Raw genomic sequence first — 19,829 nt, forward strand, 5'->3', positions numbered from 1 at the left:
TTCCCACTCTGATGATTTATATCTGACAGAGGGGCTTTAAATGAATAGTATGGTGACATCTTAGTGTGTCTTGAAATAGGATTATTAATCATAAACTCCTACAGCAACAATACACTGCAGCTTTGACATCAAGAAGAGAACGGGCTGATGGGTGGTGGTGCTACTCTATAGGTAAGGCTGTCCAATAGGAATGTTCAATACACACAACAGGTTGATCAGTAGCCAGTTAGCTAGCTGCTACAGTCCAATATCAATGTTCAATACACAGTATAGGCTGACTGTTGACCAATATGAATGTTCAATACACACAGTAGGACTGTTGACCAATATGAATGTTCATAATGAGGGAGAAATAATGGTGGGCTCTCCTGTCAACATGGGACTCCTGCTGCAGGTAGCCTAGCGGTTAATGGTGTTGGGCCAGCAACTGAAAGGTCTCTGGTTTGAATCCCAGAGACGACTAAATATGTCAATGTGCCCTTGAGAGCAGCAGGAGCCTCATGTTTCTCCCATTCTTCTCTGCAGATCCTCTCAAGCTCTGTCAGGTTGGATGGGGAGCGTCGCTACAAAGCTATTTTCAGGTCTCTCCAGAGATGTTAGATCGGGTTCAAATCCGGGCTCTGGTTGGGCCACTCAAGGACATTCAGAGACATCTGTTGACAAAGGTTTCTTAAACAGAAAAAAAACAGGATAAACATACCTGAATTTGTCAAATAAAATCGAACTTTATTTGTCACATGCGCCGAATACAACAAGTGTAGACCTTACAGTGAAATGTTTACTTACAAGCCCTTAACAGTAGAGTTGAAGAAGAGAATTTGAAAATTTGAGCAAATGAACTAAAGTAAAAAATAATAAAAAGTAACACAATAAAATAACAATAACAAGGCTATATACAGGGGGTACTGGTACCAAGTCAATGTGCGGGGGTACAGGTTAGTCGAGGTAGTTTGTACATGTAGGTAAGGGGTGAAGTGACATTTCATAGATAATAAACAGCGAGTAGCAGCAGTGTACAAAACAAATGGGGGGGGTCAATGTAAATAGTCCAGGTGGCCATTTAATGAATTGTTCAGCAGTCTTATGGCTTGGGGGTAGAAGCTGTTAAGAAGCCTTTTGGTTCTAGACTTGGCGCCCCGGTACCGCTTGACGTGCGGGAGCAGAGAAAACAGTCTATGACTTGGGTGACTGGAGTATCAGATTTTTTGGGCTTTCTTTATATAGGTCCAGGATGGCAGGAAGCTTGACCCCAGTGATGTTCACAACCCTCTGTAGTGCATTACGGTCAGATGCCGAGCAGTTGCCATACCAGGCGGTGATGCAACCGATGCTCTCGATGGTGCAGCTGTAGAACGTTTTGAGGATCTGGGGACCCATGACAAATCTTTTCACCTTCCTGAGGTGGAAAAGTTGTTGTCGTGCCCTCTTCACGACTGTCTTGGTGTGTTTGGACCATGATAATTAGTTGCTGATGTTAGTTGCTGATGTCTTCACGACTGTCTGTCCATATGTCACTGTCTGTCACCTAAAAAATGTATCTCGACCTGTGTGCACCTACATTCTAAACTTCCATTCATAGGCTAGGTTGTAGCAATCTCATGATGGGTATAGGGACAATTAGAGTATCATATAGTAGCCTAAACCTGTTGCTGTTACATTGAACAGGGTGAATGGAATATGAATGAAAGTCATCCAATATGCTGTAATAGAAATAAGGCCATGCTCATGAGAAAACAAATCACATGGGAAGCTGGACAAACCCAGCAGCATTGCAGTTCTTGACACAAACCTGCGCCTGGGACCAACTACCGTCCCCTGTTCAAAGGCTCTTAACTATTTTGTCTTCCCCATTCCCCCTCTGAATGGCACACATGCACAATCCATGTCTCATATGTCTCAAGGCTTTAAAATCCTTATTTCAGCCATCTCCTCCCCTTCATCTACACTGACTGAAGTGGATTTATATAGTGACATCAATAAGGGATCATAGCTTTAGCCTGGATTCACCTGGATTCACCTAGTCAGTTTATGTCATGGAAGGAGCAGGTGTTCTTAATGTTTTGTAGACTCAGTGTAAAGCACCACAGATTATCACGTTCTATTTGCATGTGATGCATTTGCTCTGTTGTTTACAGGATGATTTGTATCTTAAAGAGCTTAGCTTTAATTGATTAGTACCATAACATCTAGATAAAGACGAATGTGAAAAAATGAACAGAGCAAATGTGTTTTAACACACTACCTATTCATGGAAGTATTTATTTATCATCTACATATTCATATTAAGCTGCTACGTCTGTGTACAGAAACGTATTATTTGTAAGACAAAAGAGAAAATATATCAGCTTATTGTTAAATTATTATGACGTTCTATCCAATACAAAAAGTGTAGTAACTATTGTTTCCAAACTGCGTTACCCACTCCAGCCAGCAGATGACGATGGGCGTCTTTCAGGTGACTCTTCTTGTGTGACGTATAACTAACTGGACGGGACGCTTCTTCAGGAACAACAAGGCGCCAACTCTTTCAACCACCTCGGTAGTTTGCTAGCAAACATAAAACTGAAATATTGACGCTTTAGACCATGTTATTGTACATTAGCTAATCTCAGTGTTGTAAACGCAGTTCATTTGATGTGTCAACTGGTTAACTTTAACGTAATTTGCTTGTTCAATTTGCAAAGTTGTTAAACATTGATACTGAGCCTAGCCGCTAATGCTACCTTACTAGCACTAGGCTAGTCGCTAATTCTAACATCCCGGACCATGAGTTCACTAAACTACTCCTCCCCTGCTAAAGAAGAGGTCTGCTGTATGCAGAATGAAGCTTTGGGGTTGAACATTGTCGTGAAAGAAGAAGATGATGTTATTGAGGAAACAGAGGAAGAACCTTTTAGAGAGGAAGAGGATGCTATCGCAGTAGAGGTGAAGAAGGAAGACGTTTTGAGAGTGAAAGAGGAGGAGACAGAATATCAGATTAACACCAGTGAGTACTGTCTTCAACAGGGACACAAACTATGCAGTTATTAAACTAATGTGGTTTTTAAAGTGGCATTCTACTGAAGTTCTACACTTGAATATGTTGTTCAGTACTGTAGGAATTGTTAAAGGGTCAATCTGCCTTTGGTACATATATTTTGGGGTCTTTTAAATTAGATTTATTAAATTATCCACGTGGTCTACATTTAAAGTGCATCTCATCTAGTATAACAGGTTTTTAAAATGCAATATTGGAGCATAATTTACACTTAAAATATCAAAGGGACGCCATTTCGTGGAACTACCCTTTAACATTTGCATTTTAGGCCCTGTTTAGAGTGACTAATGCCTCGTCTAAGACCCTATGATTTTAATAGACGGTCATAAGTTCACTATCTGTTTGATGTTCTTGTTCACACAGGAGAGAGACATGACTATTGTGGATCCTCTGGGGAGCCTCAACAACATCCTGATGCTGACGAGGCAGAGAAGAGTCTCTCCAGATCAGAACACCAGATGGTACAGCTTGGTCTGGACTAGCAAACAGCTTGCTCTCGGGGTCTGGTCTGGGCTTCTGTAAAGCATTTCATGACAGCGGTGACATCAGCATCCATAATGATATGTGTCTGTGTCCCCTCTTTATGGTTACCAGGACAACGCTAGCCCTTCCAGCCTCCCGGAGTCCCCGTGTCATGCCTTTCCCAGTAGCACCTTACTGCTGGGTATGAAGAGGTTGTCTGTGCTGCTGGTGGACTGCAGGAAAACAATGGGGCTGAGTGGAACTGTGAGAGGAGGAGAAGAGATGAAAGGATCAGATTTGACTCATCAAAGTAAGTGCTGTAGTTTGGTTTGAACAAATACAATAGATCTGCCCACTGGTATCTGTTACCAGGACAACCAGCAGAGTTCTGTTAGTTGACATGAAGATGGACTGGTATCTGTTACCAGGACAACCAGCAGAGTTCTGTTAGTTGACAGGAAGATAGACTGGTGGATATGGATGTTATGAATATCGTAACACTGAAATAAGATTCTGCCAATGAAAAGAGAGGAACCAATAGACCATATAAAACCTTGATAAAAGTTAGCTTTAGAGAGAAACCAATAGACCATATAAAACCTTGATGAAAGTTAGCTTTAGAGAGGAACCAATAGACCATATAAAACCTTGATAAAAGTTAGCTTTAGAGAGAAAGTTTCAAGATGATCCGAAGTAAGGTGCTTGTTTTACAAACATGTTTCCTGAAAACAGTATGGTTTGTGACATTGCCTGTCCCGGTCAATCCCCCTATCTTTACAAGACTGTAGAACAGGCAAACAAAACTCAAGACACTTCAATGTGGTCTGTATTGCTTCATTAACATCTGATCTACAGGGCTTGTTAAACATGGCAAATATATATTTTAAAACAAGCTTATTTGTTTTGTCTTGGCCTCCATCTCTGTAATGGACAACATTCCTTTCATTTCCTACTCTCAAATGAAGCCTGAACTCCAACATACAGACCTTAACAGAACATGGTTTAATATATATACTATATAGACCTTAACAGAACATGGTTTCATTTGGAAATGATTAACTTTATTGATTTCATGTACTCTACATCTCAACACACGTGACCGTCCTCCACACACTCACTACAGCACAAATCAAATCAAATTTATTTGTCACATACACATGGTTAGCAGATGTTAATGCGAGTGTAGCGAAATGCTTGTGCGAAATGAAATACAACAAGGGGTCTGTGTATTTAATAGATGATGAGATCAGAAACAAATCAGTCCCTTTGTTGCTCTGTTTCAGAGCTGCTTTCTGAGGAAGGGAAGCCTTTTCAACTCTAAATGTGTATTTGTCCATTTAGGCTGCAACAACGATACAGTGGAACCCCCTGATCTGTTGGTACCCAAACAGCTAGTCCCATCCTGGGATTTTTATGTTTTGCTTGAGGCCATTTCTGCTGTTGGAGCCGTTAGGTTACAACCTTATTCTAAAAACACAATAACAGCAAAGCAACAACAACAAAAAGTTTCATTAATTTAAAAAAATACAAACCTGAAATATTACATTTACTTAAGTATTCAGACCCAGCAGGTTCTGCTCTGGAGCAGGTTTTCATCAAAGATCTCTCTTAGAGGACTGTAGCATCTAATGATGAAACATTATGGAGTCTTAATGGAGGACTGTAGCATCTAATGATGAAACATTATGGAGTCTTAAAGGAGGCCTGTAGCATCTAATGATGAAACATTATGGAGTCTTAAAGGAGGACTGTAGCATCTAATGATGAAACATTATGGAGTCTTAATGGAGGACTGTAGCATCTAATGATGAAACATTATGGAGTCTTAAAGGAGGACTGTAGCATCTAATGATGAAACATTATGGAGTCTTAAAGGAGGACTGTAGCATCTAATGATGAAACATTATGGAGTCTTAAAGGAGGACTGGAGCATCTAATGATGAAACATTATGGAGTCTTAAAGGAGGACTGTGATGGAAGGAAAGGGGATGTCTAGTCACAACTGAATCCATTGACCCTAAATGTGTCTTCGCATTGAACCCATCCCCTCTGAATCAGGGGGTTAATCGACGTCCACGTCATCTTTGCCTGGGGAGCAGTTGTTGTTGGGGGTTAACTGCCTTGCTCAAGTTCAGAACAGCAGATTTTTTTCTATATTGCGGGCGTGGGGATTTGAACCGGAGACCTTTCTGTTACTGGCCCAACATTCTTAACCTACAAATGTTCCAACTTCAATTCATTATTTCTCAATGATGCTTCAAAGGAAAAGTTTACCCAACATCCAGAAACTCCTAAGTGATTTCCATATATTGAAACTAGTCCTGTGGATTTTTTCCCTCTCCCCCTCTCTCTCCCTGTAGTGCTGTACTGAAACAGCTGCTCTCCCTCTCTCTCTCCCTGTAGTGCTGTACTGAAACAGCTGCTCTCCCTCTCTCTGTAGTGCTGTACTGAAACAGCTGCTCTCCCCCTCTCTCTCCCTGTAGTGCTGTACTGAAACGGCTGCTCTCCCCCTCTCTCCCTGTAGTGCTGTACTGAAACGGCTGCTCTCCCCCTCTCTCTCCCTGTAGTGCTGTACTGAAACGGCTGCTCTCCCCCTCTCTCCCTGTGGTGCTGTACTGAAACGGCTGCTCCCCCTCTCTCTCCCTGTGGTGCTGTACTGAAACGGCTTAAAAAACGTGACTAGTGACGTTGCTGGATGCGGGCCTCGCTCTGCTGCTTTGCCAGTTCATTTGTTATTTTATTACAGCTATGGCCTTTGTCTTTCACCTGGAGTTGTTTATTGAGGTCTGAGAAAGAAAAAAAACTTTTCGACCCGTAAAATGTATGTAAATATGATGATGTCATAGTGAATTCATGACATGTGACTGAACAAGCCTATTCATACTGTATAACATGGCTATATACATTATTATATACACTATATTCGGGAAGTATTCAGACCCCTTGACTTTTCCATATTTAGTTACATTACAGCCTGATTCAATCTACACACAATACCCCTTAACGAAGCGAAAACAGGTTTTCAGACCTGTTTGCAAATGTATTAAAAAAATATATATCTTATTTACATAAGTATACAAACCCTTTGCTATGAGACTCGGAATGGAGCTGAGGTGCATGCTGTTACCGTTGATCATCTTTGAGATGTTTCTACGACCTGATTGGAGTACACCTGTGGTAAATTAAATTGATTGCACGTGATTTGGATGTCAGAGCAAAAACCAAGCCCTGAGGTCAAAGGAGAGAGGATTGAGTGACAGCGCAGAACGGGGGAAGTGTACCAACACATTTCTGCAGCATGTTAAGGTAGCATGAAGGTCCCAAAAAACACAAGGTCCTCGATCATTCTTAAAAGGAAGAAGTGTGGAACCACCAAGACTCTACCAAAAGCTGGCTGCCTGGCCAAACTGAACAATCGGTGGAGAAGGGCCTTGGTTAGGGAGGTGACCAAGAACCCGATGGTCACTGACAGAGCTCCAGAGTTCCTCTGTGGAGATGGGAGAACCTTCCAGAAGGACAACCAACTCTGCAGCACTGGTAGAGTGGCCAGATGGAAGCCACTCCTCAGTATAAGGCACCTGACAGCTCGCTTGGAAAACTCTTGGAAAACTCCAAGTCTCCAAATGTCCTTGAGTGGCCCAACCAGAGCTGTATTCCAAGCATCACGTCTGGTGGAAACTTGGCATCAGGAAGGGGATGTTTTGCAGCAGGGACTGAGAGATGAACGGAACAAGGTACAGAGAACAGTAAAAGGCACATGAAAGTCTGCTTGGAGTTTGCCAAAAGGCACCTAAAGGACTCTCAGACCATGAGAAACAAGATTCTCTGATCTGATGAAACCAAGATTGAACTATTTGGCCTGAATGCCAAGTGTCAGGTCTGGAGGAAACCTGGCACCATCCCTACAGTGAAGTGTGGTGGTGGCAGTATCATGTTGTGGGGATATTTTTCAGCGGCAGGGACTGGGAGACTAGTCAGGATCGAGGGAAAGATGAACGGAGCAAATTACAGAGAGATAATTGATGAAAACCTGCTCAAGAGCACTCAGGACCTCAGACTGGGGCAAAGGTTCACCTTCCAACAGGACGACGCAGACGTGGCTTCGGGACAAGTCTCAGAATGTCCTTGAGGTGCCCAACCAGAGCCCGGACTTGAACCTGATCAAACATCTCTGGAGAGACCTGAAAATAGCTGTGCAGCAATGTGCAACATCCATCCTGACAGAGTTTGAGAGGATCTGCAGAGAAGAATGGGAGAAGCTACCCAAATACAGGTGTGCCAAGCTTGTGTTGTCATACCCAAGAAGGCTTGAGGCTGTAATCACTGCCAAAGGTGCTTCAACAAAGTACTGAGTAAAGGGTCTGAATACTTATGTAAATGTAGTATTTCAGTTTTTAATTTGTAAAAAAAAACAATCTAAAATCCTGTTTTTGCTTTGTCATTACGGGGTATATTTTGTACATTTTTAATGAGCTAAAAAAACAACAATTTAATCAGTTTTAGGAAAACAGTCAAGGGGTCCGGAGGCACTGCGTGTATACAGTTGAAGTCGGACGTTTACATACACTTAGGTTGGAGTCATTAACTCGTTTTTCAACCACTCCACTAATTTCTTGTTAACCAGCTAGTTTTTTTAACTAGTTTTGGAAAGTGGGGTAGGACATCTACTTTGTGACACATTTTTCCAACATTTGTTTACAGAAGTTTACATACTCTATAAACCGCTTGGAAATTTCCAGAAAATGATGTCATGGCTTTAGAAGCTTCTGATAGGCTAATTGACATTTGTGTCAATTGGAGGTGTACCTGTGGATGTATTTCAAGGCCTACCTTCAAACTTGACACCAGGAGAAAATCAAAAGAAATCAGCCAAGACCTCAGAAAGAAATGGAAGACCTCCACAAGTGTGGCTCATCCTTGGGAGCAATTTCCAAATGTCTGAAGGTACCACGTTCATCTGTACAAACAATAGTACGCAAGTATAAACACCATGGGACCACGCAGCTGTCATTTCACTCTGGAGGAGATGCGTTGTGTCTCCTAGAGATGAACGTACTTAGGTGCGAAAAGTCCAAATCAATCCCAGAAGAATAGCAAAGGACCTTGTGAAGATGCTGGAGGAAACGGGTACAAAAGTATCTATATCCACAGCAAAATGAGTCCTATATCGACATAACCTGAAAGGCCGCTCAGCAAGGAAGAAGCCACTGCTCCAAAACCGCCCAAAAAAAGCCTGACTACAGTTTGCAACTGCACATGGGGACAAAGATTGTACTTTTTGGAGAAAAGGACAAAAAAGCCAAGTTATTGGAGTGGCCATCACAAAGCCCTGACCTCAATCCTATAGAGAATGTGTGGGCAGAACTGAAAAGGCATGTGCGAGCAAGGACCTGACTCAGTTACACCAGCTCTGTCAGGAGAAATGGGCCACAATTCACCCGAGTTGGTTGAGAACTTGGTCCGTTGAGGTGATGTTACCAAGTCTCACTTCTCATGAGAACGTCGTCCACATAGATTATCCTGTTTGGCATGCCAAAGTAAGCTGAACGAAGCCGGTGCTAAACGAAGCCGGTGTTTGCGAGTCGCAGAACCACTGAATTCTATTTTCACAACCGTGGCAAGTTTAGTGTAGTCAGTTTTGCACGTGTTGCTCTTGTAGACGGATGAACCTTGTCACGTGTCTATTGGACGTTCGCTTCAATAGGTAGAGCCTGTAGGCATTCGTAGCGTTTGGATAGCCATCCAAGGCGTCCTCTATGTCTGCTAAGAATGTCTGTGTTGTTTGGCTTTCCTGAAAGGGTCAAAGAGGCGGAAGTTTTTGATGATTTTGTCAAGGCGATCCCCGCCGAGTGATCTGCACCCTCCCGTTGGGAATTGTGGGCTGAAAGGCCAAGAGGAAATGTCAAGCTGTGGTTGTGTTGGCGAGGAGGCCCCATGTCACCGTGGGCCGACTGGCCAAGAGAAAGAGGCTGAAATCTCCTGTCGTTTACATTCCCTCGTTCTCTGAGCTCCGAATGTGAGCTAGGTTGCTTGGTTTGGTTGTCCCGCGATAGCGCGTGACTGTTCTGGAGTTACTCCAGATGATACCTAAGGGTGGTGTTCTGCTGCATCGCAGAGTCCACCTGGGAGTTGGGTGTTTATTTTAGACACATAGGTGTCGCCCTTGCTCCGCTCTGCCTCATACCTATCTGTCATGGTTTGCAGGGAGAGGTCTCCAGTGTGGAGTGAGAGGTCTCCAGTGTGGAGTGAGAGGTCTCCAGTGTGGAGTGAGAGGTCTCCAGTGTGGAGTGAGAGGTCTCCAGTGTGGAGTGAGAGGTCTCCAGTGTGGAGTGAGAGGTCTCCAGTGTGGAGTGAGAGGTCTCCAGTGTGGAGTGAGAGGTCTCCAGTGTGGAGTGAGAGGTCTCCAGTGTGGAGTGAGAGGTCTCCAGTGTGGAGTGAGAGGTCTCCAGTGGTGCGATGTCCTCCCTTTTGTTTAGAGGTCACCTTTTCCAACTTTCTCACCTGGTTTTTCTCATCCTTCATTAAGTCAGCGACTTCAATGAGTTCTGCTGTTTTGTCCTCCAACTTGGTCATTGTGTTCATTAACTTAGGGCTGCGATTAACGGGATCGATATGACAACAGCCAGTGAAAGTGCAGGGCGCCAAATTCAAGCAACAGAAATCTCATAATTAAATTAAAAACATACAAGTATCTTATACCATTTTAAAGGTGGTCTTGTTGTTAATCGCACCACAGTGTCCGATTTCAAAAATGCTTTACAGTTTATTTATATTTGACTAGGCAAGTCAGTTAAGAACAAATTCTTATTTTCAATGACGGCCTAGGAACAGTGGGTTAACTGCCTGTTCAGGGGCAGAATGACAGATTTGTACCTTGTCAGCTCGGGGGTTTGAACTTGCAAACTTCCGGTTACTAGTCCAACGCTCTAACCACTAGGCTACCCTGCCTAGGTGAAAGCACACCAAATGATTACGTTAGGTCACCGCCAAGTCACAGAAAAACACAAAAAAGAAGAAATAGAGAGAGAATGAATCACTAACCTTTGATGATCTTCATCAGATGACACTCATAGGACTTCATGTTACACAATACATGTATGTTTTGTTCGATAAAGTGCACATTTATGTCCAAAAATTTACAATTTACAGAAATACTCATAATAAACATTGATAAAAGATACAAGTGTTATACATGGAACTTTAGGTAAACTTCTCGTTAATGCAACCGCTGTGTCAGATTTTTTTTAAACTCTACGGAAAAAGCATACCATGCAATAATCTGAGTACGGAGCTCAGAGCCCAAACCAGCCAAAGAAATATCCACCATGTTGTGGAGTCAACATTAGTCAGAAATAGCATTATAAATATTCACTAATCTTTCATGTTCTTCATCAGAATGCACTCCAAGGAATCCCAGTTCCACAATAAATGTTTGATTTGTTCGATAAAGTTTATAATTTATGTCCAAATTCCTCCTTTTGTTAGCGCGTTCAGCCCTGTAATCCAAATTCATGACGCACGAGCAGACAAAGTCAGAAAGTTCCGTTACAGTTCGTAGAAACATGTCAAACGAAGTATAAAATCAATCTTTAGGGTGTTTTTAACATAAATCTTCAATAATGTTCCAACCAGAGAATTCCTTTGTCTGTAGAAATGCAATGGAATGCAAGCTAACTCTCACATGAACGCGCATTGTCAGATCATGGCTCCTGGCAGTCCTCTGACTCATCCCCCTCTCATTCGGCCCCCTTCACAGTAGAAGCATCAAACAAGGTTCTAAAGACTGTTGACATCTAGTGGAAGCATTAGGAAGTGCAAGATGACCAATATACCACTGTATCTTCAATAGGGGATGCGTTGAAAACTACAAACCTCAGATTTCCCACTTCCTGTTAGGATTTTTTCTCAGGTTTTTGCCTGTCATATGTGTTCTGTTATACTCCAGACATCATTCAAACAGTTTTAGAAACTTCAGAGTGTTTCTTTCCAAATATACTTATAATATGCATATCTTAGCTTCTGGGACTGAGTAGCAGGCAGTTTACTCATTCAAGCTATTCAATACTGCCCCCAGCCATAAGAAGTTAACTGATTGTCTTTGGTCTGCAGCTTTTGAAATAGAACATTATTGCTTTGAGTTTCATTCACAACCATTTGCAGGGCATCAAGTTGATTTGCGTGGACAGCATCATATTTTGTTTTGGCTAAAACGAGTTGTTCCTTTAGAATATGGACTTGGTCAAGAGTTTGTTCTTTGTTTTAAGTGTTTATCTGTTCTCACACACAGTTCCTCGGATAGCAGTAGCTTATCTTTTTCGGCTTTTGATGCCAGCTCCTTGGTTCTCTCCACCTGTGCCTTGAGCTCCCCAGCTTCCTGCTCGTACCTCTGTTGGGCATTGAGGTACTGGTACACTGTCCATCTCTACTGGTGGGCATAGTTGAGGGCTAAACTGGAGAGAACCTTCACAAGGCCTCTGCCTGATGGTCTATTTTGGAGAGCGTCTGTCCCAATGTCTGCATTTTTCTCGCTTATGGCATCAAAATCGAAAATTTCCAGCCCCTCGGCATAGTTAGGATTTGCATTGTTGCTGAGGTCAGTGATCAATCTTTCCGTGGGGGAAGGTCCACTGATTAGAGGGGGAATGGGTGTAAACCCATCTGATGGATTGCTCATTGTTATGATTATCAATTATTTCAATTTACGTCTCTCTTTAAATAAACACTGTCTTTGGCAGGAGGAACACCAATCTTCGAGGAACCAAAGATGTCCAAACCAGCAAGACGACACCTCTGCTCCCAGTGTGGAAAGAGTTTTAACCAGTTAGGAAGCCTGAAAGCTCATGAGCGAATACACACAGGGGAGAAGCCTTACCACTGCTCCCAGTGTGGAACTAGGTTTACCAGATTAGGAAGCCTGAAAAGACATGAGAGGATACACACAGGAGCGAAGCCACACAATTGCGCCCAGTGTGGAAAGAGTTTTAACAAGTTAGGAAACATGAAATCTCACGAGCGAATACACACAGGGGAGAAGCCTTACCACTGCTCCCATTGTGGAAAAAGTTTTAGAGAGTCGGGAAACCTGAACGCTCATAAGCGAATACACACAGGGGAGAAGCCTTACCGCTGCTCCCACTGCGGAAAGCGTTTTAACCATTCAGGAAAGCTGAAAGAACACACGAGACTGCACACAGGGGAGAACCCTTGCAAATGCTCAGACTGTGGGAAGACATATTACTCATCACGGTCACTTAAACGTCATGTGAGAATCCACACGGGAGAATAATTACTTCCTAGGTGTATATTGATATTTCACATCACGTTGACTTAAAATTCATCAGAGAACATACACAGCTCTCCCATGGTCTTATATTGTTGACTGAGAATGTGTTTACCTGTTTATACCAGATGAAATGTAATTGTACAAAGTTATACTTAAACATATAGTTGTATGTTTTTATTGGAAAACATGAATTGAATATGGAGTCTGTCAGTTTGAATATAGAGTAGATCAGGTTCCATGTGTTAAATGGATCATTTCTTAAACTCTCATGTGTGTGTTTATCTGGGTGTGTCATTCCTCCAGCACTACAGATAATCAAGTGATATTTGGATGTGATGCATTAGTTCCATTGTTTACATTTGCATTGTTGGCCCACTGATGATTTAATGAAATTAAAATGTTCACAGACTCTGTAAATGGAAAATGTTAATTGTAAACTCGGCAAAAAAAGAAACGTCCTCTCACTGTCAACTGCGTTTATTTTAAATAAACTTAATGTGTAAATATTTGTATGAATGTGTCCCTGGGGGGACTTTTGCTGTTGAATTCCCATGTATTGAATGAGAAATGCAAGTTAAATGGGTTTCCATCACATTGTCAACTCTACTGATGGTTTTAAAAAGCTGTTGTTTTATATGCAGAAACATGGCAACGTGCTCTGTAGCCAGCAGCTCATAGATACAGTGTTGGTAGGCTACCTACATGATGAGATTATTATGGATGAGAGAGAGATATTATTTTATTTGTCAAATGGCAACCAAGCGTCAATCATCATGTCACCAGAATAAGACCCTCAAAATGTATTGGAAAGGAGCATCAAGCTTATCACATGCAGTTTCATCACCCTGTGTTGTTCATAACTTATTTAATCTGCAGCCTAATAAACTACATGGGTTCCCAAGTCGTAGTGGGAGGACCACACAATATATCATCACGTGACTCCAAGTTAACTAAGATCTGATGGTTATTATATAAATATTTGCGCACGAAGGAGTTTCCACCACCATTTCTCGCTCATAAATGTTTACTGACACAAAATGATCCCACCATGTAAAACGAACTTACAAATTGTCTATTTGCATTTATAAAATTGTAAAGGCATATCCTGTTTCCATCAGCCCGGTCATTACTTTGGAAATGGTTGGATCAATATCCACCTTCATGATATGGATGAAGCCTGATTTAGAATGTTTGAGTAGTTCTATCTGATGTCATAATAAACTCCTCTGATAATCAAGTGATATTTGGAATGTCTGAGTAGTTATATCTGATGTCATAATACACTCCTTTGATAGTGATACATTTGCTCCATTGTTTCCATGTCAGTTGGTTTCCCACTCTGATGGTTTATATCTGACAGAGGGGCTTTAAATGAATAGTATGGTGACATCTTAGTGGGGCTTGAAGTAAATAGAATTATTAATCATAAACTCCTACAGCAACAATACACTGCAGCTTTGACATCAAGAAGAGAACGGGCTGATGGGTGGTGGTGCTACTCTATAGGTAAGGCTGTTCAATATGAATGTTCAATACACACAATAGGTTGATCAGTAGCCAGTTAGCTAGCTGCTACAGTCCAATATGAATGTTCAATACACACAATAGGTTGTTCAGTAGCCGGTTAGTTAGCTGCTACGTCTTTTGCTAACACAGCTACACAGCTAGCTTGCTAACACAGCTAGCTTGCTAACACAGCTAGCTTGCTAACACAGCTAGCTTGCTAACACAGCTAGCTTGCTAACACAGCTAGCTTGCTAAGTCAAAATGCCCTCCAGGCCTGGTGGTGGCAGCAGTGCACTACATCAACTGTTTACCAGAGCTTCCTGAGGGGAAAATAATTAGGCTGTTTATATCTTGATTTACCATTATGGGAAGTTTTTATGTGAATGAAGTCATACCGTGTAAAAAAAAAACTGAACAGATGTGATGGAAACAGGAAGTTGTGATCGGTGGTGGTGTACGTCTATAGGTAAGGCTGTACAGTCCAATATGAATGTTCAATCCACACAATAGGTTGACTGGGGAGGTGATGTACCACAGTCAAAATCCTGCAATAAGAGCTAAGACGCTAATATTTTTGTAAACTATATATATTTGTGTTCAGTGGTTGTCACTGAGTTGGCTGATGTCCCATTTCGTGGGGTCACTCCAAAGGCTGTACAGTGACTATAGAAATTCGACATCTTAGTTTACTTAATTGCCAATCAACAATCTCAGCGCGGACGGAGCCTCGGAACAAATTATTTTTTGCATTTTGCCGTCATTGCTTTTGATTTGGTTCTAACCACCTAAAACTACAAAAGACTTTGTGACTTCAATATTAACCAGAGGCTCTGATGAACCCTACAGGACGATGGAGGATCCCAATGACAGTTAACCAGAGGCTCTGATGAACCCTACAGGACGATGGAGGATCCCAATGACAGTTAACCAGAGGCTCTGATGAACCCTACAGGACGATGGAGGATCCCAATGACAGTTAACCAGAGGCTCTGATGAACCCTACAGGACGATGGAGGATCCCAATGAAAGTTAACCAGAGGCTCTGATGAACCCTACAGGACGATGGAGGATCCCAATGACAGTTAACCAGAGGCTCTGATGAACCCTACAGGACGATGGAGGATCCCAATGAAAGTTAACCAGAGGCTCTGATGAACCCTACAGAACGATGGAGGATCCCAATGAAAGTTAACCAGAGGCTCTGATGAACCCTACAGGACGATGGAGGATCCCAATGAAAGTTAACCAGAGGCTCTGATGAACCCTACAGGACGATGGAGGATCCCAATGAAAGTTAACCAGAGGCTCTGATGAACCCTACAGGACGATGGAGGATCCCAATGAAAGTTAACCAGAGGCTCTGATGAACCCTACAGGACGATGGAGGAATCCAACAGAAGAGACAACATATATATACGTTGCAATTATTCTCGAATGAGAGTCCGTTCATGTGCAAAGGATTAGCATTTCAATGAATGTAATTATAGACTGTGTAATGAATCCATGAGGACTAGTAACTTTCGGTTACTAGTCCAACGCTCTAACCACTAGGCTACCCTTGCCGGCAAATTCCAAGCTAAATTGACCAAAGCTCATCGCTAATAACACATAATAACACTTCACATAATGGTGCCCAAAAACAATGAAAACTTATCACCCAGTGGCATATGGGATATTTAGGTGAGTTTTGGTGTTGCCACATGAAGCAGTGCCCACATTGCAAAAGGCAATGTGTCTCTACCTGTATAGAGCACATTAAAAAAAAAGTACCTTTATTTTACTAGGCAAGTCAGTTAAGAGCAAATTCTTATTTTCAATGACAGTGGGTTAACTGCCTGATCAGGGGCAGAACAACAGATTTGCTCCCAGTGTGGCAGGTGTTTTAGCCAGGGAGGGGCCCTGAAACAGCACGAGAGAATACACACGGGGGAGAAGCCTTACCACTGCTCCCAGTGTGGCAAGTGTTTCAGCGGGGCAGGGGATCTGAAAAAACAAAAGAATACACACAGGGGAGAAGCCTTACCACTGCTCCCAGTGTGGCAAGTGTTTTACCCTGTTAGGGACCCTGAAACAGCACAAGATAATACACACAGGGGAGGTGCATTACCACTGATCCCAGGGTGCCATGCTTCTGCCCATTTAGGAAGCCTGAAAGAACATGAGACACAGAGGAGAAGGCTTACAAAAGGTTAGATTTTGTGAAAAGATATTACTCATCACAATCACACAATCACATCCACACAGGAGAGAGAAATTACTTTTCTTAGCATGTATATTGATATTTCACATCTCATTGACTCACAACTCATCAGAGAACATACACAGTGCTCCCATTGTCTTATATTGTTGCCTCATAATGTGTTTACCTGTTTTTACCATATGAAATTGCTTCTTCCAATTATTGATAAACATGTACCTGTTAAAAAACTGACTGTTAGAACTGTTAAGGCTCCATGGATTGATGAGGAATTTAAAAACTGTATGTTTGAAAGAGTTGGGGCAAAAGGAGTGGCTAATAAGTCTGTCTGGCTTACATACTGCAAATTGAGAAATTATGTGACCAAACTCAACAAAAATAATAAACTTATTAAGAAGCCAAGATCAATGATATAAAGAATGATGGAAAAAAAACTTGTAAAGTTAGTGTGGGAGAGGTGGAAAAATTGTTATCGATCAATAATGACAAACCTCCTGGCATTGACAACTTAGATGGAAAGCTACTGAGGACAGGAGCTGACTCTATAGCCACTCCTATCTGTCATATTTTTAATAAGAGCCAAGAGGAAGGTCTTTGTTCTCTTGCCTGGAGGGAAGCCAAATTAATCCACTACCCAAGAGTGGTAAAGCGGCCTTTACTGGTTCTAACAGCAGACCTATAAGCTTGCTGCCAGCGCTTAGCAAACTGTTGGAAAAATTGTGTTTTACCAAATACAATGCTATATTTCTGTAAACAAATGAACAACATACTTTCAGCATGCTTATAGAGAAGGGCACTCAACATGTACTGCACTGACACAAATGACTGATGATTGGTTGAGAGAAATTGATAACAAGAATATTGTGGGAGCTCTATTGTTAGATTTCAGTGCAGCCTTTGATATTATTGACCATAACCTGTTGTTTAAGAATGTGTGTGCTATGGCTTTTCAACCTCTGCCATGATGTGGATTCAGAGCTGTCTATCTAATAGAACTCAGAGGGTTTTTAATGGAAGCTTCTCTAATGTCAAACATATGAAGTGTGATGTACCGCAGGGCAGCTCTCTAGGCCCTCTGCTCTTTTCTATTTTTACCAATGGCCTGCCACTGGCATTAAACAAAGCATGTGTGTCCATGTATGCTGATGATTCAACTATATAAGCTACCAGCAACCACAGCTAATGAAGTCACTAAAACCCTTAACAAATAGTTGCAGTCTGTTTTGGAATGCATGGCCAGTAATAATCTGGTCCTGAACCTCTCTAAAACTAAGATCATTGTATTTGGTACAAATCATTCCTTAAGTTTTAGACCTCAGCTGAATCTGGTAATGAATTGTGTGGCTGTTGAACAAGTTGAGGAGACTAAATTACTTGGCATTACCTTAGATTGTAAACTGTCATGGTCAAAACATATAGATGCAATGGTTGTAAAGCTGGGGAGAGGTCTAGCCATAATAAAGAGATGCTCTGCTTTTTTGACACTAATCTCCACAAAGCAAGTTCTGCAGGCTCTAGTTTAGTCTAATCTTGATTATTGTCCAGTCGTGTGGTCCAGTGCTGCAAGGAAATACCTAGTAAAGCTGCAGCTGGCCCAGAACAGAGCGGCTGTCACGCCCTGGCCATAGAGAAGCTTTTATTCCCTATTTTGGTTAGGCCAGGGTGTGACTAGGGTGGGCATTCTAGGTTCTTTTTCTGTGTTTTTGGCTGAGTGTGGTTCCCAATCGGAGGCAGCTGTCTATCGTTGTCTCTAATTGTGAATCATACTTAGGCAGCCTTTTTCCACCTGTGTTTTTTGGGTAGTTGTTTTCTGTATAGTTGATTTGCCTTACAGAACTGTTCGTTCTTCTCTTTGTTATTTTGTTCGAATGTTTTTTGATTCAATAAAAATCATGAACACTTACCACGCTGCGCTTTGGTCCATGCCTTCCGACGAGAGACGTGACAATTGTGTCATGTTTTGTTTTGGCCTCAGGAGGGGTAGCTGCTGCTTTTGCAACAGCTAATGGGGATCCTAGTAAAATACCAAATACCAAACTCTGTTGTTCTCTCTGAGCTCAGAAGTAAAGAATCTTGGTTTGACTTGGACTCCAGCAGATCCTTATATTATAATATCCACTACAACTCACCCACAGATTGCTGTTTCATGATTGTCTCAATGAAGAGTTCCTCATTCCACTTTCCTGTGGGCTTTTACAAGCCTCCAACTGGTTGAATAAACATTGTTTCCACGTCATATTAAAAAACATGCTTAACATCGATGAACCTTCACTATCTTCATCCCTAAACTAGCAACATTAACTATTGTCTATTGTTATTCTCAATGACATTCCTGGCCTTATGAAATCCTAGCTAAATACAATGTTCCCACCCGTTTTCATGTCTTTGGTTATGCAAACATTTGTTTATTCGATTATATTTCTCATTAAGATGAATATAGTTTTAATTCTGCATGGGTCACGCATTGCTTTGGTCATGTGGTCCCTTATGGGTCAATGATTGTAATTAGAATATAGCAATGATGCTCTCTCCTCAATCACTTACAGTTTCTTTGGAAAGTATTCAGACCCCTTGACTTTTAGGTTTAGGTCATCAGTAAAGGGGACATCTTAAATATTACAATGACCCTTTCAAAGACAGACATCCCCCGGACCTCCCCTTATAACTATTTTTAAAAGGGTAAAAATGATCTGTTTTCTATAGCATTAAGGTCAGGGCGTTGTGATGCCCACTCCAATACCTTGACTTTGTTGTCCTTAAGCCATTTTGCCACAACTTTGGAAGTATGCTTGGCATCATTGTCCATTTGAAAGACCCATTTGCGACCAAGCTTTAACTTCCTGACTGATGTCTTGAGATGTTGCTTCAATATATTCACATAATTTTCCTCACCCATGATGCCATCTATTTTGTGACGTGCCCCAGTCCTTCCTGCAGCGAAGCACCCCCACAACGTGATGCTGCCACCTATGTGTTTCACGGTTGGGATGGTGTTCTTCGGCTTGCAAGCATCCAAACTGTCCAAACAGTTCTATTTTTGGTTCATCAGACCAGAGGACGCCTTCAGGCATTTGAAAATCGCTCCCAAGGATGAACCAGACTTGTGGAGGTCTACCATTTTTTTCTGAGATCTTGGCAGATTTTTATGTATTTTCCCATGATGTCAAGTAAAGAGGCACTGAGTTTCAAGGTAGGTCTTGAAATACATTCACAGGTGCTCTTCCAATTGACTCAAATTATGTCAATTAGCCTATCAGAAGCTATAGACATAATTTTCTGGAATTTTCCAAGGCTGTTTAAAGGCACAGTCAATTTAGTATATGTAAACTTCTGACCCACTGGGA

At 41.8% G+C, this 19,829-nt stretch overlaps 1 protein-coding gene across 1 annotated transcript; it reads left to right on the forward strand.

The window, feature by feature from the left end:
* The first annotated feature begins 2,447 nt into the window (after positions 1-2,447).
* On the forward strand, positions 2,448-13,288 carry LOC116371717 (zinc finger protein 852-like). Its single transcript, XM_031820696.1, has 4 exons — positions 2,448-2,986; positions 3,401-3,498; positions 3,632-3,809; positions 12,235-13,288. Exons 1-4 carry the CDS (start codon positions 2,767-2,769, stop codon positions 12,783-12,785), a joined length of 1,047 nt encoding a protein of 348 aa, XP_031676556.1. The 5' UTR covers positions 2,448-2,766; the 3' UTR covers positions 12,786-13,288.
* Positions 13,289-19,829: the final 6,541 nt, after the last annotated feature.

The sequence above is a fragment of the Oncorhynchus kisutch genome, unplaced genomic scaffold (genome assembly GCF_002021735.2).
Source record: "Oncorhynchus kisutch isolate 150728-3 unplaced genomic scaffold, Okis_V2 scaffold3584, whole genome shotgun sequence".
Classification (NCBI taxonomy): domain Eukaryota; kingdom Metazoa; phylum Chordata; class Actinopteri; order Salmoniformes; family Salmonidae; genus Oncorhynchus; species Oncorhynchus kisutch.

What these genes read in the sequence shown, in the direction of transcription:
- LOC116371717 (XM_031820696.1), top strand. Translation starts at nt 2,767, where the DNA reads ATGAGTTCACTAAACTACTCCTCCCCTGCTAAAGAAGAGGTCTGCTGT. An exon ending in AGAATATCAGATTAACACCA is followed by an intron (nt 2,987 to 3,400) that starts GTGAGTACTGTC and finishes TTGTTCACACAG; the next exon opens with GAGAGAGACATGACTATTGT. An exon ending in ATCAGATTTGACTCATCAAA is followed by an intron (nt 3,810 to 12,234) that starts GTAAGTGCTGTA and finishes TGTCTTTGGCAG; the next exon opens with GAGGAACACCAATCTTCGAG.